We start from the raw sequence: 27,737 nt of genomic DNA, 5'->3' as shown, positions 1-27,737 counted from the left end.
AGATATCAATGACATAGGATCTACTTATATTTGCATAGTTCTAGCATAACACTTTTCAAAATTTTATATTTAATGTTACCAAAAACATACCGTAAATCAATAAATCGAATGATGAAACATCAGGCTCTATACATTTTCACTTGAATGTTCTGATATAAATAACAAAAGAAGTCTTTTGTTATTTATATCAGAACATTCAAGTAAAAATGTATAGAGCCTGATGTTTCATCATTCAATTTATTGATTTACGGTATGTTTTTGGTAACATAATATAAAATTTTGAAAAGTGTTATGCTAGAACTATGCAAATATAAGTAGATCCTATGTCATTGATATCTTTACCATGTGCTCCTGATATTCTCTTGCTCTTAAAACATAATTAGCAGAGTAGAATCAATTAAAAACAATTGAATCAAATGAATTTAATTTTATGAGTGAAGGCTATCTCTTTGAATAAGCTCGAAATAAATAGAATGATGCAATATGAGTGTGCAACAGACGAAATAGTTGCCCATGAAAACGAGAGAGAATCTTGTCTCTAATGAGAAGTAGAAGCTTTACGTGTACGATAAGAGATGAGAGGTCAAGATCATGGATCCTCAGATTACCGCTCAGGGACTCTGCAACTTTGGTTACCATAGTTACCTGTCCAGTTTACACCTCCAGGCTCCAATTCAATTAATGCTCATCACCATAATTTACGTAATCGTCCTCCATGTACTCCCAATGATGAGTTATTACAACAACATGGGCAAATTGACAAGGAAAACTCGACTTACAATATTGAAGTCTATACAATTATGATTATTAGCTTTGAGTTATTATATTGTGAGACGTTCTCAGCCGAAGGTCATGTTTTTTAACTATTCTCTATCAATTATGTAGTCTGGAAGAGCTCCGTAGTTCATTGAGAAGACGATCCCGAGAGAATCATCATCAATGAAGCTCATAGTTTGATCAAGACCTTCTAACAGAAGGTTAAAAGAGGCCTACTGTCGAATAGTTTGTTTCCTCCACAAATAATCATCATTTGTATTAATATCTTTATCCTAAAACCATCAGGATTTTGCGAATAGTTCTACAAAGTGTTCCACGAAAGATGTAACAGCCTAAGTTCATGAATTCTACTTGCAATTTACAACAAAAAAATGTCCAGTGAATTTCCTTATATCGACCTCAGTTTTCGAGATATATCATTTTTTTTTCAAAAACGTCAATAACTAGAAAACTATCAGTCAAAATCTAATTCTAAGGACATAGTTGGGAAGAGGAAGAAATTTTCAATAAGGTTAGCACCTATAATTTTTTCCTTTGACGTTTTTGAAATTTTCATGAACGCTCAAAGTTGATTCGTTAAGTTCAAAGCCAAATTTCAAACAGTTTGAACGCTCATAGAAAGTTGAAAACGTCAAAGGAACACATTACACTAGTCTGATTTGAAAAAAGAGGAATAAATTTCAAATCAGACTAGTGTAATGTGTTCCTTTGACGTTTTCAACTTTCTATGAGCGTTCAAACTGTATGAAATTTGCCTTTGAACTTACCGAATCAACTTTGAGCGTTCATGAAAATTTCAAAAACGTCAAAGGAAAAATAAGAGGATTTGTATGAAATTATGCAAACTATTTATCATTTCCTCTCCGTATTAATAAGTGAATGAGAGTTTATTTTCTGATTCATCATTATGCATCTTGTAACATTTCAAATTCATTTTTTCAAAATTATTTGTCGTATATTCGGTTTTGTGATATCAATCTATTTGGATGTGTCTAAACCTTTAAGTTTTTTGGAGAAAATTCAGACCAATTATCACGTGTTAAGTATTGATCTATGGTAAGTTTAATGTAAGTGACTGAAACAACCAACTATAGTAGGCTAATCCCAACGTGTTCACCTAGCCTTCAACCTCTCCGATGTTCGGAGAGCATCTTTTCATTATTAACTGATAGCATCAGTTGATCATGTGGTGCCGGTGAAATCATCTTTTTATTGAAACAGTTGTCTAATCGAGTGTTGTACACAGCCAGTCATTATTTCAAGGCCAACCACGGAAAAAAACAAAAAGAATTGAAGCTCACGTCACGTCACGAAGGAGATTCTTGTTCTGGGATTCAGGGAGGTGATGGACGAGGGGGAGGAGCTTGGTTCAAGATCTGAAGTAAAGTGAAGATGATCAGAGTTACAGCATCCCAAACTTCCATTAACATAATGGAATATTATTATTGAGATCAAACAAAACATTTGTTTGGTAATTCGCTTCAATTAAACAACTATTTAATTATTAATTAACGAAAATCCTAAATAAATGCTGTAAATCACCCCGAAGACTTCTGCTACTGCAGACATTGACAACAGGGTTAACAGCTAGATGGAAATTCGATGAGAACTACCATCCAAAAATTAGTTGCCAGACCGGGAATCGAACCCGGTACCTCCCAATTGCTAGTCAGGAATGCTTACCCTTACACCAAACTGACAATCTCTGGATAGCAGCGCTCATTTTATACGAAGCCATAGCGGCCAACCAGTTACAGCTGGAATTAAATAGAGAATGCATTTATTCAAATGCTAATTAATATATAATTATTATTTAACGAATAGCGGTTGGCGGCTATGGCTTCGTATAAAATGAGCGCTGCCATCCAGAGATTGTCAGTTTGGTGTAAGGGTAAGCATTCCTGACTACCAATTGGGAGGTACCGGGTTCGATTCCCGGGCTGGCAACTAATTTTTGGATGGTAGTTCTCATCGAATTTCCATCTAGCTGTTAACCCTGTTGTCAATGTCTGCAGTAGCAGAAGTCTTCGGGGTGATTTACAGCATTTATTTAGGATTTTCGTTAAATAATAATTATATATTAATTAGCATTTGAATAAATGCATTCTCCATTTAATTCCATCTGTAAAAAACTATTCCTTACATTGTGTAACCCTATCCTTACTAAAATACACTAAATTGGTTTTCTCACCAAACATTTAGGAGGCTGAAGTGGGAAATTATTATTATATTATATCAAAACTCATGATATTATCTTTTGAAGGAGGCTTCAAGATATTCTTGTTTGATTTGATGCTAGATGCACTAGTAATCATAATATGTGGATCAACGTATTAATTATTATTATTTACCTATATAGGTTTCTCACACATTCCACTAAACTAACTATATTTTACCCTATATAGTATTCTATTGAATGTTCAAACTTTAATTTGAAAATACTCTTAATATTATAAATAGAGTTCTAATTTTTTCTCATATTTATTTGTAAATTGATTATGTCAATCAATGTGAAGTAAATTGAATGAAATACACTAATTGAAATTGAATTATTGATATTTGCATTGAAATTGTTTCAAATACTGGATGATGAGAGAACCCGATTACATTTTCGTGACTGAATCAGGCTCAATTCAATTTTCAAACTAGCAATCAGTATGGATGACATTAGAACAGACTATGACGCCTGAAAGTTCATTGAGAGTTTTTACCAAGACATTAAAAACGAATTAACACTTGAGCTAACTCACCTATGAGCTAATTGCTTTTCGCTAAATTTCCATATACCTTTACATTATGTATTCACAAATTTATAGGACATGACGCAATTGTAGCTCATCCTATGCAAGAGCATGAAAAACAACTCAATCGATAAATATAAATTTGATTCATTTTGCAAATAAACTTGAATAATTTGAATTATTCATGGTATTCTTAACCCTCTCGAATTACGAATTGATTAACAAGTCGCAGAAAATTCGTGATTAACTTAAATTAAATTGACTCCATTCATGTATTATGAATAGCTAAAAAATACTGAAATTGATAACAAAAAATATTGATTAACAAATAATGTGCTGCGTTTCGCTGTAAATGCGCAACATATAAACATTTAAACATAAAGAGAAAAGCAAAACCGTCGACTTGAATTTTAGACCTCACTTCGCTCGGTCAATTATGCATTAGCTAAATAAACGCTCACTACTAGATTTCTTGTATTCTCATTCAATATCAATCTGTTTCAAATTAATTATCCGAGAAGATTTATTAGACATAACACGTATTCTTAATACATTCAGAATCCGAAAGGATAGATTATATTGGTATATTCGTGATCTTTCGAACAAAAGTGGCGGCGGCTGGGAAATAATACTCCAGTTTCTTTCATGTTATTGTTTGATAGTTTCTCTCATGTTAAATTATGAAGATCATAACTTGTGTTAGTGTGGTGGAGGTGGAGGTGGAGGTGAAGGTGGAGGTGAAGGTGGTGGAGGTGGATGAGGAGGAGGGTGAGTGAGCAGTGAGCTTGTGTGAACTGCAGCTCCAGTATCGTGACTGCTAAATTGTAGAAGACACGTATATGACCAACTCGCCATTATTGTGTGGCAGGAGATGGAATTTGAACTTTCTGAGTCTTTTCAGGTCTCTAAACTCTGAACTATTACAAGAGTCATTATTGAAATCCATTACATGGGCATTGCAGCCTGCAGGGAGAGATACACATTTCTCTGGTAGTGTTGGCGGTTAATAATAAGAGATGAATGGACCTACAGTTTTAGGTGGGTTCCGATTCACTGGGAAGCGATTTTGAAATCCATGAATCTTATTCAGAGAGGAGTTGGCTCAAGCGGTTAACATTATTGCAACGGGAGTACAATGCGCATGTTTCTTAACTTATCTAAGCAATAGCTTATCAGCATAATATGGGTTTATAATGTGTTTATTAGTTGAGAACAATAAAAAAGCTCAAAATTGATTGATTGATCATTTGCCTTTATTAGGGCGGAGTTAGGACTCCTTGTCCTCTCTGCCACACACCCTAAATAGGAGAATAAAAAAATCTAGACAATCAAAAACAATTTATCAAATTTTCATGCATATTTCTTTCATCATTCTATTCTTATCAAGAGTAATTCTTTTCAAAAACCATTCCAGACAGCCAGACTTCCGAAAATATAAATTTTACATCGTAAAATGACATTAGTCACTGAGTTGAATGTTGACCTTTGACGACCTTTGCATTAGCACACGTTGACACTGATAGTGAATGATAGCCTGCACTCAACAATCCATCAACAAGTTACAGGCTTTCAGCGAAAAATTAGAACAAGTGTCAAATTGAGTTTGATGGTCATTAGCAAGTGTTTATTAGCCCAAAATAGACTTCAAGTTTCTGCATCTACGGAGGGATGTTTGTCTTGTTTGAGCATAAATATGTGTTCTTCTCTATCACAAGTTCACTAGAATGCTAGTTTGAACATTCATTGTTTGAAATATGATAAGGTGTCATCCATCAATAAGAATGGTATCATTCTATGAATGGGATCTTCCTTTCTCTTTGTCAGAATCTCATTATAAGATAGTTTCTTCAAATATGTGAGGTTTCAAAGACAATCAAAGATACGGTACTAAGAATAAGTGAGAATAGTTGTGTACAATCGATTATTATAGAGATTGAGATATTTGATGTGCTATTAATGCACATTTATGCAAATATGACTCACTTTTATGGTTTTGAGCTACATGTAGTGTGAGTATGTTTTGAAAATTGACAAACATTATTTGTTTGTGTTCTCAGCACTGTAAGAATTGATAAAAGCAGACCTAATACAAGATAAATGACAGCAAACAATTCTTAAGTTTAAAAATAATCTAACACGGGCAGATGAGAGAACTCACAAAGAGAGTAATTGGTATTCTTTTAAAGCAGATTCTTCAATCTTTTTTGAATGAAACTATTGGTAGTTCCCTATTCCCTAACTGTGATAAGAAGGATATTGAAAAGTTTCAAAGATAAGTGGCCGTGACTAGTCAAAATTCTACTCAATCTTGTAAAGAGCACGTCTATTCTGATCCTATTCCTTGTAGTGTAGCTGTCTTTCTCCACAGAAGTAAAGCTTGATCCTGAAGTATCTTGTCTTCTCCACAACGATTCAGTTGGAAAGAGGAAGGAATAAGATAAATATAATTTGATCCATTGTTTGGCGTTTTTGAACTTTCTATGAGCGCTCAAAATTGAAAAAATGCATTCGTCGAGTTCAAAGCCAAATTTCAAACAGAACGCTCAAAAAAGTTAAAAAACGTCAAACAAGGAACAAAAATTAAATCAATCCAATTTAGAAATCACTTCCTCTCTCCAACCATATCCTTGAAATTAGATTTTGACTGATAGTTTTCTACTTATTGAGATTTTGCAAAAATATCGAAAAACCTATAACTCGAAAACTAAAGTCGATGTTGATATAAGAAAATTTTCCTGTAAGTTTTTTGTTGCAAATTTCATGTGGAATATATGGTATTCGGTTGTTACACCTTTCGTGGGACACTCTTTATAAGAAAACCTTATACATTATATTGCACTTTGGGGAGTGATCACATTGAATGCGTATTATGTGCAAGTGCACTTCCGATCATGCATTAGCCGAAAAACAAAACCTGGAAAGTACCATTGAAACACGTTGTGACTTGCATTTGATTCGTTGTGATTTTTTTTTAATCATATATTCAGGGCTACCTAATTTGTAAAATAATACCATAGTACCCTTTTGAAAACTTTTTAATATAAAATTGAAGCTCTATGTTCTTCTGCGGAGATCAGTGCAATCAATGAATCTGCTCTCAAAAAGGACGATCCTCCTTGAGTCTCAATGAACATGCCTTCCAAATTTGAAGTTGATATCTGGTGAACTGACATTTCTAAGGCATTTTGTTTGAGGTTGCGTCATGCCAGGGTATCTAGAGATGTTTTATCTTGGTGTCAAGATACATAGAAATTATTTAAAATGCTCTTATTTGATATTTAGAAAGTTGTCAATAGTTATTGTGACTTTCTCCTAATTTATCCTAGTTTTGAACCAAAGTATCAGATTAGGTCATAATGAGTTAAAACTTTGACATCCATTTTCTCAAATTTGACATTTATTTTTCTCTCGTACGCCCTTCTTGCACAGAGCTCCTCTTTATAACAAATTAAAAACTTTAATTTGGATTTTTTTGATTTGTGATGTTGGCAGGTGTGATGTGCTGTTGCACGTGTTTGCCGCGGTTCTGCGTGGCGTCCCACGTGTTGTGCAGTGTGATGTACATCGGCGTCGGGGCAGTCCAGCTGGTGGCCGGCATCTTCTTCCTGATCTCTCTGCCTGTCTTCAAGGTCGGATCCAACGTCTGGACTGGAGTATGGGTGAGCATCTTCCTATCTAATCATATTGTCTCGACTATCAATTTATCTTTAAACAAATATCATAGAGAAACAATAGCGTAAGTAGATATCCAATATGGTATAGGGAATTTATGTCGCAACTTTTACTGTTATCTCAAGCCTATTACTGTCGATTATTGTCAATTTTTACTGTTTTGTTGGGGTGATAGTGTATGAATGGCACAATTTGAGAGACTACCAGCGTCACACAGCTGCATAGGAAAGAACTGTGTGAACTATCGGCTTGGGATAACAGTAAAAGTTGCGACATAAACGCCCTGTACCATGGATATCTACTTATGCAATCGTTTCTCTATGCAAATATCTTATTACTTTTAATTGTAAATATTGTGAATTTGAATGAATAACATTTGAATTTGAACTTTTGATTTTGAATTTGGTGTAAAAACTGTAACAGCCATTGATTTATCAAAACTAAAATAGTTTACGAGAGATCTATAATGGTTGTGTACCTTGGCTTGACCTTTGTTCTTGGCCGATCTTGGTAGAATCGGGCAAACATGTTGATCACTTCATGAGGAATGAAAGCATAGCTTGATTTACCTCACCTGCTCTAGAACATGGGTTTCCCATAGTTGAGTAGATTGATTTCAGAAAAAAATGCAATTTATTTATATTTGTAGTAAATTTCAGCTATTGTATTTTTGAATATTAAGTACATTTATTGATTAGATTGCTTATTTGTATATATTAATGGAAATAATATTTATTATTATTATCATCATTTCCGCCAGTTATTTGTATATGTTCCAAACTTAATACTTCTAATATTCTCATTTGAAACTCATTCTAGAACCAACTTGACATGTTATACTTGACCACTAGAATTTTAGCTAGAACTTGAATGGATTCTTTATTATTTTTCTCGAAAAACGTTATTATTTCTAATTGGATTGATCATGTATTTATCAGAGAATATTCTATACAGAGGAGAGCAGAGGTTACTGACATTTCAACCAAGCATTCACACTGAAGTAATATGAATTAGAATTTATTAATAACACATTTTTCAAAGGTTATTGGGTTATCTGTTATCAAGTATTTCATTTGTACATGTAGGCTATATTATTTTTCAAGAATAGAATCCTGAAGACTCCTCCATTGCTTAGTTAACCAAGAAACAGAAAACATCATTTCATTCGTATCTAGAATTTCTTAATATTAAAAAAAGGAGTAAATGTAGAGGAAAAGTGTATCGAGGAAAATGAAGCTTTCAAAAGATAGCTTTGTAGAAAATGAGAATTTATTGTAAGAATCAAATAATAAGTTAGTCACTGTTACTACCATATTCTTTCAAATTATTAGAGAAGAATAAATCAATATTAATATGGTACCGGCACTGAATGTGTGTTATTCCGAAGGTTGTTTTTTCAATAAATTCATCAAATATAATAGATGCATCGAAGTATTGGAGTGAATCAGCACCTACTTGCCATAACTAATACGGATTCATAATTATCCAAGGATTCATTTAATTGATGCTCTTTTGTCTTGGTTCCACTCAGACTAACAAATACTCATGAATAATACTACAGTACAACTGTGTTGAGCCTTGAAATCTGAAAACATTTCGTTTGTTTCCAAAACTGAGTGACAAATTACTTGTAATAATCATGTCAACTGAGAGGAGTCTTTGCCCTTAACATTATTCATAAGCGGTAGTTTCCATTATCGTATTATAATTTTGTTCTCTTCTATATCAAACCTATTTGAAAAAGAATATCCACAGTATTTTTCATGCTATATTTACAATACTTGAAGCTTTTTTAATATATTCTATAAATTTTTGGTGGCTTTTTCTCATCCATTACTTTATTACATTTGTATACACTGTAGCATTATTTGTCTACTTTTATTCAATCATATCATGAGAGTTTCTCTTTCATTCAATTATCTGAGGGTTTTCCTTCTCCTAGAGCTAGAGCCCTCACCCATATGGTGGGAACAAGATTCAAGTCATGTCCTGATTCGAGTGATAAAGTTGGTTATCATGCATATTATAGTTTAATTTTTTTTAGCCAGCCACATATTTCCTACTACTTGTCATTATATCAATCATTTTTATTATCAAACCTATGTAATATTAATAAATTAGTTAATTTAGTTGAGTTATTAATCAATATTCTGATTTTTTTAGATTGAAATCAACAATTAACAAATAAGTTGTTCCTTCAGACGGTGCTTTTTGTAATCATGTACATTGCTCACAGCAATTACTACAGTATTTCTATTCTTCAAGTTTTAAAGTGTTAAAACTGATGTTGTTTACCTCACACTTGATGATAACTCTGCTAAAGTTGATACAAAGTTAGAACACTTTATTTAAAAGTGAATCATAGAGTAAAGAGAACTATATTATTTCTTTCATCTCTGAGTAAATACAGTCTTCAAATGAACTTTCTTTTTTGGTTGAGAAATATGGAATACATCATTTCAATCTCCTGAGTAGTACAGCTACTATGGTGAGGTTCACGTTATAATGGCAATGAAGAAAGATAGGAGAACAATGTTGCTGACTCTGTACCTTGCCACTGACTTCTATAGAGGATAGCTAATACCGGTATATCTGATTGAATAATTATTAACTGTTCGTTCTGGTTTGAAATAATCAATTATTCATCAATGAATATATTTTTATTTAAGTTCTGAATGTATTCACTCCTGTTTGCAAACAAGAATTTTCTTAAGCAAACAGTATTGCATTCAATGATCTGTAACATCATTTGTGTGACGGAATTTGTTATGTGAGTGTTATCATTGAATAAAAATTGATTTCATTTAAACATATTTTCCAATTTACTACATCATAAATTTTCATAATTGATATTAAATATTTTTATCAGGCCTACTATCGTATTTCATAAAACTTTAAAGTGAAAAAACACTCACATTCTTTGATGTGGCGTGGATAACCAACAACGAATTAAATATTTCGTTAATTAATAACATTTCTAGGTTGTTAAAAAAATATTTTGAGCTAGAAAAGGATGGCGCTATCTGTTTTGTTGAATTATAGACAAGGATAGCATCACCAATGTTAATCAAATACCGCTATTATAACGAAGACCTCACACTATATTATACCTATGGTAACTGTACTGAAGAGGAGCTTTATCAGTTAATGAAATAAAAAATAATGCATTTCACATTTTTCAACCAAAAAGTAAGAAGAATTTCATTTTTGAATAGTTGCTTTGAAACAAAGTATCTAAGCACGGAGAAAAACATATTCCTCATTCTGTGGTCTAAGTAACTAAGTTTATTAAGTCTTAATTTCGACAGAGTTTTCAAAGTATTTTGTTTATTTACTTGTGTTTATTCTATTATTTTGTTGAAAGTAATACATAATGAGAGACGCATTTAAGTGAATTTTTATGTATGTTTTTAATACACTCGACCCACTCCACTTTTAATTATGAACTATGATGCTTTTTCCCCATTCACTGCTTCCCCCTACTCTATCTAATCTTAAAGTTGATCTTAGAATTACTTTAGTTGTCGTTTGAACATCACAAGGAACGTGGAACCTGTAGAAACTCATTCTGACCCGACGCGATTGGATGTGTAAAGTTGCAGTGTTTGCTTTGCCCCGAGGCTAGTAGCCTAGTACCACAGATGAAAGAAACACTTTATGCTTCTTCCGTGCTAGTACTATTATCATGCTTATCGGCAATCATAAACTGAGTTGATGCAAGTGATTTATTGTGTTTATGATCCTTTTCATAAACATTTGACCAATTCACAATATGAAAAACTTCATTTTTTCATCAGATGACATCATATTAAATGAGCTCCAACGTGAAAATATTATTATTTTATCTACCAATGTTAGTCTGCATTAGTCTCATTTGCACTGTAAATAAAACTAAATAAAGAGATTGATTAATTGATTGAAAGTGTTGGTTGAATAATAATTCAAAAGAAGATATTTTTATTGATTCTTCCTTATTAAATAATAATTTCCTATTACAATAATTATTGATTTTGTTTATTGTATTGATAATTGCAGAACGTGGTGGTAGGAGTAGGCGGAGCGGTGTTCTCGTCAGTGGGGGACCTGTCGCCCAGCAAGCACCGCATCCTGCTCTACCTGACTATCACAGTGCTGGTGCTCAACCTCATCAACCTGGTGGTGCTCGAACTCGGCGAGTGGCGCATACTCATGCCCGACAAGGTCAAGGCCACGCTGCAGAACCACAATCTCCAGACGCTCGTGCTCTACGGTCAGTTCAATGCAAACAATTCAAAACAAACACAACTGATCTCACACGACAATTTTCCCTTACAGTCGAATTAAAAATACTTCCGACTTGGAGGGTTATGCGGAGCAGAGAAAAGTAGGAATACAGCGGCGGAAATGTTACCGTGCTAAAGCGGACAGCTTTCTTTAGCATAGAACGAAACAATCTTAAGTTTTAAGTATATGTTTTCTCTGTCTTTAGTGAGTGTTCCACAATTCACAATAGATATACCTAGTTTCCTCTCTGAAACCACTTCATCGACTGAGTCTGATCATCAACTTGGCAACCACGCTTTCTTTCACTGTTATTGGCTGATCTGGTTCTACATCTCCATCCATTCGTCCGCTCAGCATATCCCTCCAAGTCAGAATTATTTTGATTTCTACTATAGGTATTCCATAATAGAGTACATTTTCTCACAATCCATTTCAAGCAGTTAGGCAGTTTCTCATCATATTATCTTTAAATATTCGCCAATTTCAATCAACTTCATTCAAAATTTTCTAGAATTTCCCGATATATCCAATAAAACTGAAATAACAAGTTTGCTTGTGCAATTCTATAGTCTGTATAAAATTAGCTGAGACTTGGCCCTCCATCCGAAGAAATAACAGTGTTGCCAATTCATGTAAAATTATGGTTTTCTCAAATTTTCAATTGAACCAGAGAATTGTATAAAGAATATTATCCCCAATATTCTGGTGCTAGAAATGTTTCAGGGTTGAAGAATAGAAAGGAAATTTAATTTTTTGATGAAATTGAAAACATCACGAAAATGCTTCTCTTTTAATATCACCTCTCTCAGAATTATAAAATGTCGTAATTAGTAAGAATTTTATATCAAAATAACGGGGAGAATGTCTCCTCTCAATTGGTGTCTGGATCGTTTCTATCCGACCTATAGTTATTGTATTTGATGATTCAATGTCGAGACATTTCAAGCAGAAAACATGGAATTTTTGACATGCTATAAACCTTTTTTTGTTTCAAAATATAAGTGGTGAAAGCGACAAACTTTCTCAGAAATATAATTGAAATTAATTTTTCTATTGTAAAACGTACGTCCAAAAACCGATGTGTGTGACTAGACTTATAAAGAAGTGTGTAACTATAGTTTGTGTAAAATAAGTTGAGACTTGGCCCTCCATCCCAAGAAATTACAGGGTTGCCAAATTGTGTAAAATTGCAAATTTCTCAAATTTCCAATTCAACGTCAGAATTGGATGTAGAATATCATCCCCGATAACCTAGTAGTGCTAGAAAAGTTTCAGGGTTGAAGGATCAAAAGGAAATTCAACTTTTATGATAAAATTGGAAACATCGCGAAAATTTGTTTTTCTTTTGAATATCACTTCTCTCAGAATCAATCAACCTCGCCTCGAATAATCCAAACAGTGTTTCATTTCAGCCTTTCTAGAGGCAATCAGCTGCTTACGTTTGAAATAATTCAGTCAAATATCTCGTCAATTTTCAGCTTTTAGCATACAATTTGGTACACAATGCATGCCAAGCAGCCGCTGTCCGAACTTTAAAATTCCTTGGAGACCAAAATACGATCTTCCGACTACTTTTGACAATCGAAAAAATAATTTCAATTATTTCTGAGAAACTTTCTCGCTTTCATCACCCACTTATCTTTTGAAACAAAAAAGTTTCCAGCATTTCGAAATCTTCATGTTTTCTGCTTGAAATAATTATCTCGACATTGACATAAACATAAACATTAATCAAGAAATAACTATAAGTCGGATAAAAATTATCCAGACATCAATAGAAAGCAGACATTCTCCCCGTTAATTTGATATAAAATTATTACGCATTACGACGCCCCATGATTCTGAGAGAAGTGATATTCAAAAGAAAAACAAATTTTCGCGATGTTTCCAATTTTATCATGAAAGTTGAATTTCCTTTTGATCCTTCAACCCTGAAACTTTTCTAGCACTACTAGGTTATCGGGGATGATATTCTACATCCAATTCTGACGTTGAATTGGAAATTTGAGAAAGTTGCAATTTTACACGAATTGGCAACCATGTAATTTCTTCGGATGGAGGGCCAAGTCTCAACTTAGTTTACACAAACTATTGATTTATTAGTCTTTTTGAACAGATCGATATAATATGTTGTGATTGCAGCCCGTATGACGACAAGCATAAGTTCGGCGCTGGCAGTGATAATAGCGTTTGTGGACGCGCAGTTCATGTTCTGCTGGCTGGAGCACTCCCTCAGACCAACGCACAATCCACTCGACCACAAGGAAACAGTTTCCGATATCGAGTACATCATTCCAAGGGTAATTCAACAATATATTATTCCACTCTTGAATGAAATGGACAATTTCAAAAATTTAATTATGTGCGTGGGATATAGGCCTATAGGTCTAAATGATATGAATATGTTACTGAATTTTATTAGCCTAGATTAGGTATAATAATATGAATCTATGAGTTTGAAGTTGGAACAGGCAAATTGCCTAATCCCTGTAGGAAGACGACGACTACGATAATATGAATACTTTTTTCACCAATGAATGCATTGCATTGTACATCAGATGTCTCCTATACGGTAACTATAAATATATTGAACTATATCTTGAGAAACCAAACTGAACAGTCAGTATGTTGATGCTATGATATGTGTTTTTGACAGGTTTATAAAATAACTTGTACTCAAAATTGAAATTCTTTCGGAAATGTATGGTTAAATCATATTCAAATGTTTGAAAGATATTGGAAGGGCTCACTCCATAACATGTTTTTCATCAATTTACATAAATTGTTTGTTTTTACAAATAATGATTCAAAGTAAAATAATAATGAGAGCACCAAAAGCAGTTCATCTACTATTCTTCTATTTTTATATCTGATGTTTTATCTAATGTTCTACTATTCTTCGATTTTCAATAATTTCCTATTTTTCACAAACTCACGTATTTCTGACTAACTTGGGCCCATATGCCCCATCTTGGTTTAAACGGAGATAGATTAGGTAGCTTTAATGAAAATTAGCTGTAATAGAAACCCGTAATGAAACATGTTATATCAAATACAAAAAATGCTAAATATCAAATATAAATAATGCTAAATATCAAATATAAATAATGCGATTATCAAATATAAAATATGCTGAATCAAATGCGATCATGTCTACATGTAATCGTAGATCAGCGTTAACGTAGATGTTGCATATGGCTCTGAATCTCACTATATTTACCGTATTGTTCTATTTACTATGTTTTATGTATTTACAATTATATTTAACCTATACCTACTACTATCAATATACCATTTTATTCCTTTATGCGTAAAGTATCTATATTTTTGTTTTCAACAGATTTAAAAAATATATTGACTGATTTCCAATTGATTCACAGGCGAAATCAGGTTCTATGGGCAAAAACAACCCCCACAACCTCTATAACCAATACCAAGCGGCAGCCCAGTCGTGGGTGTTCGACTCGGACACAGTTGGCTCAACGCACTCGCACGCGCATGCGCCGAGCCACGCACGAGCCAACAGCGAGCACCATCCTTCGCCCTACGGCAAGCTGCAGCATCAGCACTATGCCAACTCCAGCAAGACAGTTGTGTTGCGCCGAAAAAGCAACTCAAACAGTCACAAGTTGATCACTCATGGTGATGACGATGACGATGATCATAGGTAGGACGATTTCATCTCAAAAAATCCGAAACCTTAAAAATCTGTACCTTAATGTGTAAAATGCACATCTAAGCTTGTACCTAACAATGTACAATACATCATTGTTTGAAATGAAAGGCACAATATTATATCAGTTATTCTATTCACACAAGTTAAAAATCAAACCAATGATTGGGAGAGAAACAACAGAATTGATCGAATATGAATATGTTAGGACCTGCTGGTCCCAGCTGCCTGAAAAGATTCATTATAAGTCAATTTTAAATTCATTGCGAGCAATAAGGTGCTACTTTGGTATTTGGTGTTTTTTGTTTGTAATTGGATTGTAAATTGCAGTGTGTTATTGGAAAATGTGAAAGTAACTCATCAACTAGCTAGATTTGGACTGTTGTATAAATTAGAATTGGAACCGTTTGGGCATGTGGTACTTTTCTGGAAGTTGTGATATGTTAAATGATAGATTGACTGAATACTTAGAGATCTATTCGTACACAAATCAATGAATGAATGGTGTAGTTAACATGTCTGCCAAAATGATCATGAAGAATAATTTGATTTTATCCTAATTGTATTCAAAGGAAACCCAGCGAACATCTACCAATCATATCAAATAAAAGAATTATTTATTCCTTTAACAATTTTCCGTATTAGACAAGAACTCAACTGAATACACTCAACAGTGTGATGAACATGACTGCCAACATAATTATAAAAATAATTTGATTTCATCATGTTTTACAAAAACAAGAATTCAACTCAATTGACTGTCAAGTCCACTGTCACAATTCACTGACTGATCGGTGTGATAAACATGTACCTATGTCAACATGATTATGAAAACAAATCTGATTATTAAATAAAGAAATAACTACTCCTTTCCATAATTAAACATTCTAGTAGTCCTATTAAAATACTTTACTATAATCTGATTATATTTAATTTGTTTTGAAAGGGAACCCAGCAAACTGCAACCGATGAACGGTGTGATCAACATGTCTGGAGACAAGGCGAGTAGCCGCCTCCAACCGGTGGTGCTAGTCGAGGGGTCAAACGCCACTGTCGACGAGCGCCATCTCCAGTTCATGACCAGCTTCTCTCGCACACCCTCGCCCGTCCACCCACGCTCGGAGAGCTCGTCGCCCTCTTCAAACCCGGCTCCCATATACGAGTGCCTCGAACGACTCACCGAGCCCTCTGTATATAGGTAAATGGCCAAAGGAAACGCATGGAAAAGCATGTGGGCCTTTACATATATAGTTCAGATTAGAACGATCAGAGCCACTGTTTCATAAAGCCATTTACACACACATCGATTTTTGGACGTTCGATTTTTGACTGCAGATTGCAGAGAATTAAATTCGAAATTGAACATTACAACTACTAGTTTACTTTTCAATTCCTCTGATTGTAAAGATTTACTTCATAGTAGATTGTAATTTGTGATATAGATCAGTTGTAATGCTGAGATCATACATCCTTTCAATTGACCCAGTTTACATTTTGGAGAGATATTATTGATCAACTTGATCAAATTTATGAAATGGATGTGTTTAGATCTGGAGCTTCTTTTCAAATTCGGTTATTGTAATGTTTAATCTATTATACATACAATACACCCATCTGAATTTGACTTAAGGTTTTTTAATGAAACTACAACGCTATAAGTTCAAAAGAAACAATGGTAAATTGCGAATTTCTGTTGGAAGTTTAATGAAACTGACAGTTCTGGAGGTTGATTCACTTGAAGACTTAAATTTAAAGTTTACAACCAATGAAGGCCCTAAATTGGGAATTAATCTGTTTTCCTTAACAAAATTAACATGTCATGAAAAAATTTTTCCCCTGTAATACAACATATCTAATTCTAATGTTATCATGCTCCTCATATTTTCAAAGCTATATATTGCTAGAATACCTCTTCAATTTAAGTTTATTCATATACAAACATTTAACATATTCAAACATATTTCATTTAAAAAATAATGTTTTCTCAGATCCCGTTTGAACACGGCGCTAGAAGCGACCGAGCCGCAAGAGTCGCGCGTGTCGCCGAGCGTGTCACCGCGACCACACAGTGTCGCTTTGGCCTCCGACCAGCAGCAGTACGCGTCGCTAATGGTCGAACTGGAGCGCACAATTGTCGCTAAGTTCCCCGCGCAAGACGACAGCCGGCGACAGTCGCACGCGACAGGCGACATGTCGCAAGCGACAGGTGACGCGTCACAAGCGACAGGCATGCATAAACAGTCGGCGAGCGATGCGGATTTCTCGCGTCAACTGGAGGCTGCGCTGCAACTTATACAGGATTTGGAGTCACCCAATACGGTAAGTGAAGCAAATTTCGAAAAATAAAACCAATTTTGTATCTCAAATAATTCAATTATTTGAGATAAAAATTTCCCACTATAATTGTACCTATCTGTGATTGTATTTTTAGTTCCAATCTAGATACACTGATTTCAAATTCAAATATTTGTTTTTTTTGCAATAAATAAATTCTATTGAAAGTAGGAATGAACGAATTATGGGAGTGTACTAAACAATTAATTTTTTCTAGTTACGTCTTTTCCAACTATTCTCACATTCTTAGCAACTCTTTATCACGTGTATGTCTACTCTTTCTCTCTAAACTCTTCCTCTAATAGCTCAACTCCTAATCGCCTCTGAATCACCTTTTTTTTCAATTTTTTACATCCCTTATAACCTCTTCCTCAAAATCCTCTCAACTCTCTTCCTTGCATCTTTCTCCCACATCCTTTTTTCAGTCCTCTTCATCATTTTTCTCCCACTTCGTTTGTGGCTCTCAATCACATTTCATTATCGATATTTTATTAATATTTCATTAACTCTCTCTCAACTTTTTTCATCTTATTCTACCCTGTCCCACAAGACTTTCGCCTTATTTCAACTCTTTTCCATCTGTTCTTTCTCATCTCCAAAGATTAATTAATAAGTGTTTTCTTGCATCACATTCTTCACTCCTTTCCGCCTTTGTTTTAACCTTGTATACGTATATCATCATTTATTTGACACTTCTTACTAAACAGTAGCCTATTATTATATCTGCTGATGCATCAAACACTCCAAAGTATCATAATTATAATATTGTATACCCATTCAACTGAGTATCGCTCAAATCTATTTTTGTCCATGATTCAATTTCTAAAATTTCCCAACTATTGATGGAAAGAACCCTAATCTTGCAGTTGCAGATACCGTGACTATTTTCAATAATGAATTTATCAATTGGCTAAATAATAAAAGTGCTTGAATGCAATGAATGTTATCGAAAGATATCCAAAGTTCACTTGATGCCAAATTAGTATTAAGAAGTAATTTTTCCAAACAGCACAAACAAGAAAAAACTTGAATTGAATTTGACTGATAAATTTCCTGAGTGTTTTCACACATTGATTACAGCTCCTCAATTGTACATTGAATGAAGCTTCTCCAAACTGATAATAATACTGCAAATAAATAACATAATAAATAAAATAAAAAACATAATTCAACTAAAAATGAAAATGGATAGAGTTATAGTTCTATAGTTACTATAGAATTCATAGTTCCATTGCACAGTCTGCTCAATTTCAACTAAAAATAGTTATCAATCAGCAAATTTACACTGTTCCATTATATAGTCTTCACAAGTGATTGATTAAAATAATATTAACTTGTTAGTTGTACATCTAATTAACATTTCACACCACCTCTGAAGCGTAAGTGTTATTTACGTAACATTACGTGACGATACGCTCCAGACATCCAATTCACACTACAGCACCATAAGTGTGCGAGGTTCGTATGGTAGCTGACTTGTATAAAACGTATTGTATTAGACGGGTGTCTCATATTGCAGTATAATTTATATATTTTTCTATTATTTGTTGTGAATATGAATACTGTTCAATTTGTTTAGAGTTTCCATTCAAATAGAATAGTAATTAGATTTAGCTTAATAATTTATTGATCATAAGAAAAAAATGACAGTAAAATTATTATATTTTTCAATATTTTCTATGTTTACTTCATATTGTGAATCTTATTGTAGCCGAAAATTGATAGGATATTACCAGTTTTTGTGAGTCGACACAGGCATTTTAGCTCAAACCTTGAATGTATAAGAAGAAGAAGATAATCAAAATCTCATTTCTCTTCATTATTTTGTACATTCTTGTGATTGATTAGGGATTAGGGAAAGCATCTGTATACTTTCGCACTGTGAATGTCAAATAAATTAATAAACTCCTTAATTTTTCTAGTTTTAAAGTTGGAAATTAACTGGATTTGCAGGCTGACACACCTTCGGACGCACCTCAGCTAGGCTTCCAGCAAGCGGCCGAACTGGCCTCTGCCTCAGCCAATAGCAACGCTGCATTCCACGACCGCACGCACCACCTCCTCGACAACAAGAGCATAGAAGACAAGAGCAGCGACGACGATGAGAACACGTGGAGCAGCAGCAGTCACGAGGCACTCCATAAGTCTACCGTCTATGGTAAGGTTCAACAGGCAGCCGCTCAAACCAGCAAGCGCAAAATCAAACGCAAACACACGACTGTGATACGAATTGGCCATGAAGCAGAAGGCACCGACAGGATACCTAGAGTCGAGAAAAGAGACGGAGAAACATACCAAGATTCATTGGAGAGTAGGCTGTCCTCTTTTCAACCACAAGAGAACCACAACCAACATACTTTCCCAAGCAACAATTCCAGGGTGGCAAATGATGTGAGGCTGCTTAGTTCATTTGGCTATAACGATAACAACTACGGAGCCATTTCCGGTGGAAATAAACCAAAAATGATTGATGAGACCCGAGTAAAACAAGGGGAGAATCTAACTTTCAGTACTAATTCGCTGGGATACAGTTCATCAACATCTTCCTTTCATCCGAAAGATTTGGGCCGTTCTTCATCTTTCACGAATAGCTCTGAAGGGATGAACGAGTATGGGCTATCAAGAATTGTAGTGAAACGTGTAAGAGGTGAAGAAGTTCATAGAGGAAAGAGGTATTCTTCACACGATCATCCAAAAGAACTGGGTCGATCAGCTTCTTTCACTAATAGTAGCTCTGAAGTATTGAACGGGGGGCCAAAAGTTGATGAAAGCCTTGTGAAGGGTAGAAACAATTATGAAAATTCGATATATGCTTCACTTCCAGTTGAAGGAATTGGTATACCAGATCATACTGGCATTCAATGCAATGATTCTGGTGTTATCTTGGATTACTCCAACAGTGATGAGAGTGTAAATTCAACAAGAGAGAAGGTTGTGGTTGTGAAAACAAACGGAGTCATAAAGAACAATGATTGTGTAAATGATGGAGATAAAGAGTGTAAAGTAATCAGGGAAGAAACTGAGGATGGCAAGGAATCTAATGGAGAAGAGAGGAACGGCAATTTGAAAAATGGCGGGAATCAGAATGGCATCGGATTAGCAAATGGAAATGGAGTTGCAACGTCTACGTCACGTTCGAATTCGGTGAAGCGATCTCTGTCGTCGGTGGCCAAATGGAAAATGTTTCCCAAGAAGCGAGCGGCTCGGTTTGTGCTGACGCCCGAATTGGAGAGCACAATTTTGAAATCGGAGAGTCTGCTGCATTTGACTGATGTGGAATTGGTTGCTCGATATGATCACAACAAGTCTATACAGAGGGTAAGCTGATGATCTTCTAGGTGGCGGGAACACTTTTGATTGGGTGATGGTGCATGATGGGAGATGGTGATTTTCCCTAACATGATGTGGCGTGGCATTTCATTCTCAACTAACTGCAAAGAATAAAATTATTCAGATAATCCTTCAATAACATTGTGCTTGAAATAATTACTGACACCTCATTTTCTGTATAATAATGTATTGGTGCACTAATTCGCGATATATAATTGGGAGTTTACTGTATAACAAAGTGTTGACCCTTCTACTTCTATTGTCCGTACAGTTTCGTTCACTGCTTTTGAATTTTCTCAGTTCACTGATTCACATTCTACTATTGAAGTTCTAAATGTAGTAAATATAAAGATATAACTTGAATATTGATAGATGATGATAAAAATAATTTGAGAATACAAAATAACCCGAAAGTTGATATGTTTCCCGAACGTTTTGGCAGTTATAAACTTTTAGGTCACTTTGTTGTCATAATTTTCATGTTCATGAATAGCGCATTTGCAATAAAAACTGATCAGTTTTGCTTTTACACCCGCTTTACATTCGCACTAAATTGGAGTCAGCTTTGATCAAATGTCTGTTGAATGTATTCAGGACTCTTGACAGGTCTGGTTCTTATGTGATATTATCTCAACTAACAATTTAGTAAAATATATTTTCGATGTTATTATAATGTAACATGTTGCAAAACATTTTTGGTTACTTTGAAAGTGCATTAAGGGGTTCTTGGTTTTGCTTTAATTAAAAATAGTTTTAAATTGGAACCTATTAATGACGTACCTTATCCTAGCGATGTAGAGGTGGTGATTTCAAATGAAATGAAGGCTTTTCAAATTTTTTAGAATATATTTAACCTGTCAAAGTTCATAAACGTAACGTATACCTACAATTGGGTACATTTCCGAATCATGAAACGATTGAATGAATCACTAACCAAGATCGACAGTAGTTTGTTCCCCACTGAGATTATAGTTTCAAAAACTGATAGGTCTGTTAATTTCTATCAAGACAGTCCAAAGCAATCTATCAAATAAAAGAGACCGGAAAATAATTGGCTGTAGAATATTCATTTTTAACGTTTTTCAAGACTTGATGAAAGAGTAGACGTATCTTGACTCTCTTGACGCTGATGTATGTGCTACACTTTGTGCTTGAAAATGGTTCATTACTGGAATCATATACTCGCACATCATCGTAAATTTCTATATTTTCCCTTCAAATAGTTGAATTTTGTGAATGATTGTAGAGATATGGAATGACTGTAGAGATAGGTAAATATCAGCTGATAGTTGCAGTGATAGTAGTTTTAATTTTTCTGCTCAAAATTTTCAAGTTTATTTCAATATTATTGAAACTTTCAGATTGTTTAGTGTTATTTCCGGCTCTTATCAACCCTTCGAAATTCAAAATTTATCAGTCATATCTCAAATAGGTATTCTCTGAGTGTTAATCTTTGGTGAAAACAGAAATTTTAAACTTAACCTCACTTTGGACTATTTATGTGCCAAAATCAAGGAATTGAAGAAGTTTTGGGCAATTGCCTGTTTCTCTTTCCAAATATCGTGTTTGTGACAGTTCTAATAAATAAATAAATAAATAAATAGGGGGAGAGTACCCAAGAATAGTGTATATACTATACATTATACTTGGAGAGTACCTACCCTTTTCAAAGTATACACATTTTATTTGGAGAGAAGAGCAGTAAATTATAAACTTTCTCATATTTTAGCATTTTTAGGATCTCAAATGGTATATTTAGTTTTCCAGTCTCATAAACTCATTCCAGATTTTCCACTTCTTTTTCCAACTTTTCCATTAGGCCTAATTAAATGAACTTTTGACAGTCACACAAATGAGTTTTTGTTACAAAGTTGTATTTTCTTTTTTTGCAGAAAATTGAAGAAAAAGCGTGGCAAAAGATTATTGGTGCTTCCAGTACGGACTCCACCTGCTGAGGGAACCTGGGTGCTGAACCTGGGTTCCACTAGAAATACAGCTGGCTGTGCTTACTATAGTTACCTAGAATTGTGCTTCCAATGCCAATCAAGAGAAGACTGGATAATGAACGAGGTTGAGAATTGATTGTAAATTGGCTGAGAAGCTTGGTATGGCAGCAATGTAGTTGGCGATTATTTGGCAACAAAAGTTGCCTGTTGTTTGGCAAGAATAGTTGCTGATTGTTTAGCAACAAAAATCGGCGATTGCTTGGCAACAACGCCATAAGTTGTCAACTGTCAACTGGTTGAGCAACTATAATTAAGCGCCTGTCGATTTCAGATTGGTTAATCCTCCTGGTATAACTACAGGAGTTTGAACGACTTTTCCCACAAGTTGAGTACCAATAATTGAGAGATTTATTGTATTATTCTGATTAATTCTATTTTGGCTGAGGACCGTTGTAAGAAAATATTTGCTGAGATGTTACGGGCAAACTTTTGATCAACTTCTCAGTAACAATTACTTTGTCATCTGTTATACCTGGTTTCCACGATTCCAGTAGAGGCTCTAGTGACTGGAGTCAGGTTGCCGGATGCATGTAACTTGAACCGTGAGGGCTCGTACTTGAATCGAGAGGACATTTACCTCTATTCAAGTGCTTGTCCACACGGTTCAACTTATGCTCTCAGTAACCTAGTAACTGGAACGTCTACTGGAGTCGCGGAAACCATTGTCGTGTAATTAAGGGGTTTCAAGAGCTTGTTGTTGATCAGTGCCCTCAACTATAATAATAGCACCACGAGAAGAACCCTGGCTGCCTTATTTAAAAACTATTGTCAACAATATGAAAACCAGGGCTCTTCTTCTGTAAAGCGTTCTATCAAACAAGTTAATTACCACTAATTCAACGTTTCTTCCAAAGATACTGATGGGATGGACATAAGGAAATCACTACTTGTAAACTCTAGTTGATGACAATGAGTTAATCAGCTGAATGGAAATAGATTTACAACTGAAAGTTTAACATCCTTGAACAACCAATTGTTTTGCTAACACTATCATTTCAGTTGTAAGTTGAAATGAATGTGAAACTTGCTGAGCTTTCATTCAATAAGTTGCCCGTTGCTTGAATTAAATCCAGTCATTAAGAAGAATTGTAGAAGTTAACGATTAGAATTATGGGGATTGTCACACTGGAATGGAGATTATAGGGGATAGAATTATTCAGATTGCAACATCCAACTCTAACGAACATTTTTAGATGAGTCTGTATATTAAATGATCCAGAGTGATCCTCATTGCTTCAATTGGGAGCTCATAGCAGAACAATATTAGTCAGTGAGAAATCTAGCTATATAAAAATATAAATACTTATTTAAATAACAGAAGAAGCAAGTATTCAGCTTTTTGTGTTATACTTCTTCATCTGGTATCTAGAATGAGTGAACTGAACTCCTACATCTTCCAATTCAAATTAACAAATATTGTCATGTACTCATGGAGATTTAAGTATTGACAATGAGACTGAAAGATTTGTTTCAAGAACTCATTTGATGCAATGAGGAGGGCTGTTTTAGCTTTCAGTGTGTGGGTGAGCATCTTGAACATTGTTCTTGTTAGTGAAATAACTTGAGCAGTAAACCCAAGTTATACTTCTGTTATTGAAAATGAAATTATACGGGCATGAAGAAATTGTGCTGTTGTCAAATATATCCAACACCACACTCCATCAAAAAATCTTCAAGGAGAAGAACTACAACAAACCAAGACTTGCAACAAACCAAAGTTTGTTTCATGATCTACTAGATAAATAAATAATATTAATTACTAGAATATCGAATGTCAAATTATACCAAAACGATATGTACCTTTAGAAATTCATTCCATCTTTGAAACATTAGTTAGGAGGAGAAATATTATCGAATAGTATGTAAACATCGTAGTTCATCTACTGTTCATAATTCTTTCCATACTCACATTATAAATGAAAAAATGTAGCATACATTTCTAAGATCTATCGAATAAACTTTGCCCTAACGAAAACTTAGGATCGTAATTATTTTAAAAAGCAATTTCATCCAATTGAATAGATTTAAAAATATTTTTGTACATGTTGATTGTGTAAAGCATCTCGTTTGAGTATCTATTTTATGTCGTTGTAAATATTAATCAATAGATTATAATAAATTAACACACCAGTTCGAATCAAAAATATTTATTTATATACACTATAAATTCGATGATACCAAAGTGAATATACTTATATTATCTTTATTATTATTATTGATGAGAAAATTTGAAAAATATATTGATCTGTTTTCCTAAAATGGTGTTTAAGTTAATTAATATTATCCTGCCTTAAATTGAAAATGGTACCATACTTATGTTAGAAGTCTTGTTGACACAGTTCAAGATGGAATTAAAGGTGGTTTTTCGTCTGTGCTTGAATGTCGTGCTCGAAACAAAATGACCGACTGCTTCTGTGATAAATCAGCTATTTTTACGAGCACAACATGTCGTGGTTGTCGACGACTTTAATCCACTGCCAATCCAGGATCCTGGTCATAGCAGCAGCGGAAGGTACGGTAATAAAGGTTATGCACATATGATAACCCACCTTGAAATGGGTTACTCCAACACTACAATATGTAACATTTAATAAACCTCAAATTCAGAAAATTTCAATGTATAAACGATAATATACGTTTGAATAGCAAGGTACTTGAAGACCTAGATCTATGTGAATAACACGAAAGACCCAATAAGTCAAATTTCTAATGTATACGTTTTGTAGCCTACAGTTTTAGGAAAGCGCTTTAGAGAATTATAAATATTAACTTTGGGGCAAGACTGATTATATTATATTTATATACAGTCATTAGTTTTTTCTGAGGATGATGCCCACATGAGCACTGGGCTTGTGCGTGGGTAATGAGGTGGATGATAATGAGAGATTGAAGGACCTACAGTTTTAGGTTGGTTCCGAACCACCGGGAAGCGATTTTACAACTCAATGAATCATTTTCAGAGGAGTTGGCTCAGGCGGTAACCCTTCAACATGAATATTTTCAAAATTAAGAAAGGTTTATTCACCTACAATGAATGATCAATTACTTACTGACAACAGCAATAAATTACTGTGTAGGAGTGAATAGTTTTCATTTAAAATAAAGATGTGAAAAAGTGGCAGATAAAATGATGCCAAGAGATAACATGTATGGAATATTAGTAATTCCAAAGCTATTACTGCCTTGACTTAAATGGAATAATTATCTGCTTTCTAAAAAAAATTGGCATGAATAATACTAATTTGGAGTTATGAATATATAGAGTTATGAACAGGTTACAGGCGGCCGAAATGAGACAGTAAAGGGATGAACCAGAGAGGACAGGCTTTATAATATCGATATCCGTAGAGAGCTCAATGTGTCTCTATACCTCAACGAGTTGACGAGAATCGACAACAGTGGAGAGAACATGTTGAGAGAATGGAAAACGAAAGAATCCCCAAAGCTGTCATTGCTCACAAGCCAGAAGGGAGGAGAAGTATTGGCAGACCAAGAAAAAGGTGGGAGAATGTCTGAAGGCGGAACAGGTATTAATGACTACCCCTGTAACAAGACGACGACGAACATATAGAATAAAATCGCTTCCTATATTTTGACCTAGGAGGGCGGAGTTGGGGAGCAGTCGGGCCTCTCTTACACTTAACACTAATACTACTAATATAAGGATTTCAGTGAGACTAAAGGAATGAGTAAAACTCGTGACCTATCGTAGCATGATTGGGGTGAATATGAGGCCAGAGAATTACAAGGAATTGCGTCAATAGACTATATAATTTTCTCGAATCGGTGACCTTCAATTAGTGCCACGACACGCAAAAAGTGGTCTTCAACCCACAGAATTCTGAAATAAGAGTAATACAATTTCAAAAATCTGTGGTTTGAAGAGAAATCAAGGAAAAATAAATCAGTGAAGTCATCATAGAAATTGGAAATAAATTTACTACTCATCAAACAAATTACACGAATCCAAATAATCCTCGAACTTATCATTAGTTTGCAACAATTTACTACTGAAATAGCTGCCATCCCTCACACTAGTGTCTTTGTAAATGATGTTTGTACTGAAATTCTCGATTCTCGATCGTTCCGGAATGCTGATATAGAGTTACTAGCCGTCAGGCTCGCTTCGCTCGCCATATCCGTCTAGCCAGGGGGCTCCGCCCCCTGGACCCCCGACTGGATCGTCCAAGAATGAAATCAGCAGGCTCGCTTCGCACGCCTGCATTTTTCATTTGAGCATTTTTATCATATGTTAGGACGATCCAGTCGGGGGTCCACACTAAACGTCTGGCTAAACGGATATGGCGAGCGAAGCGAGTAGCTCTGATTGAAGTAGCAGTGCCCAATCAATTTTTCCGCGATAAATGCATTTCAATCGCCAACTTGGTGCCAACCTAACAAAGTCAACTCAAGTTAATGCCAACCTGACAAAATTATTAATTTAGTTACCAGTTAATAACTACTGTTTCGAAGAGGTACTCTCTCTAGATTATAGTTCTATATTAACATATGGTATGGACATTTTTTAATTATAATTAAGAGAATAAGAAGAATATACATGCTAAAAGACGAACTTTAAACCCTTAAAAACCACCCTTAGAGTTGAAATATTGCCAAAAGATTTCTTAGTGCGCCTCTAAAGGGCCAACTGAACATACCTACCAAATTTGAACGTTTTTGGTCCGGTAGATTTTTAGTTCTTCGAGTGAGTGAGTGAGTGAGTGAGTGAGTCAGTCAGTCAGTCAGTCAGTGAGTGCCATTTTGCTTTTATATATATATAGATGAACAGGTTACAGGCGGCCGAAATGAGACAGTGAAGGGATGAACCAGAGAGGACAGGCTTTATAATATCGATATCCGTAGAGAGCTCAATGTGTCTCTATACCTCAACGAGTTGACGAGAATCGACAACAGTGGAGAGAACATGTTGAGAGAATGGAA

At 34.6% G+C, this 27,737-nt stretch overlaps 1 protein-coding gene across 2 annotated transcripts in view; it reads left to right on the top strand.

Moving 5' to 3' along the window:
* The window catches only part of LOC111044588, a 47,107-nt gene extending 22,052 nt beyond the window's left edge, over positions 1-25,055 (top strand). The window contains exons 2-9 of one of the 2 annotated variants that reach the window (XM_022329773.2): positions 7,011-7,177; positions 11,226-11,439; positions 13,596-13,753; positions 14,834-15,120; positions 16,073-16,324; positions 17,115-17,445; positions 19,414-19,618; positions 22,683-25,055. In XM_022329773.2, the coding sequence (XP_022185465.2) occupies positions 7,016-7,177; positions 11,226-11,439; positions 13,596-13,753; positions 14,834-15,120; positions 16,073-16,324; positions 17,115-17,445; positions 19,414-19,618; positions 22,683-22,690 (1,617 nt within the window). In that variant the 5' untranslated portion in view covers positions 7,011-7,015 and the 3' untranslated portion in view covers positions 22,691-25,055. Of the gene's footprint in view, positions 1-7,010; positions 7,178-11,225; positions 11,440-13,595; positions 13,754-14,833; positions 15,121-16,072; positions 16,325-17,114; positions 17,446-19,413; positions 20,779-22,682 lie in introns of both variants that reach the window. The other variant, XM_022329772.2, reaches the window with a different exon arrangement.
* The last annotated feature ends 2,682 nt before the right edge of the window (positions 25,056-27,737 follow it).

Source organism: Nilaparvata lugens, chromosome 6, assembly GCF_014356525.2.
Source record: "Nilaparvata lugens isolate BPH chromosome 6, ASM1435652v1, whole genome shotgun sequence".
In the NCBI taxonomy this organism is placed as follows: domain Eukaryota; kingdom Metazoa; phylum Arthropoda; class Insecta; order Hemiptera; family Delphacidae; genus Nilaparvata; species Nilaparvata lugens.
This window is presented reverse-complemented; position numbering and strand designations above follow the sequence as displayed.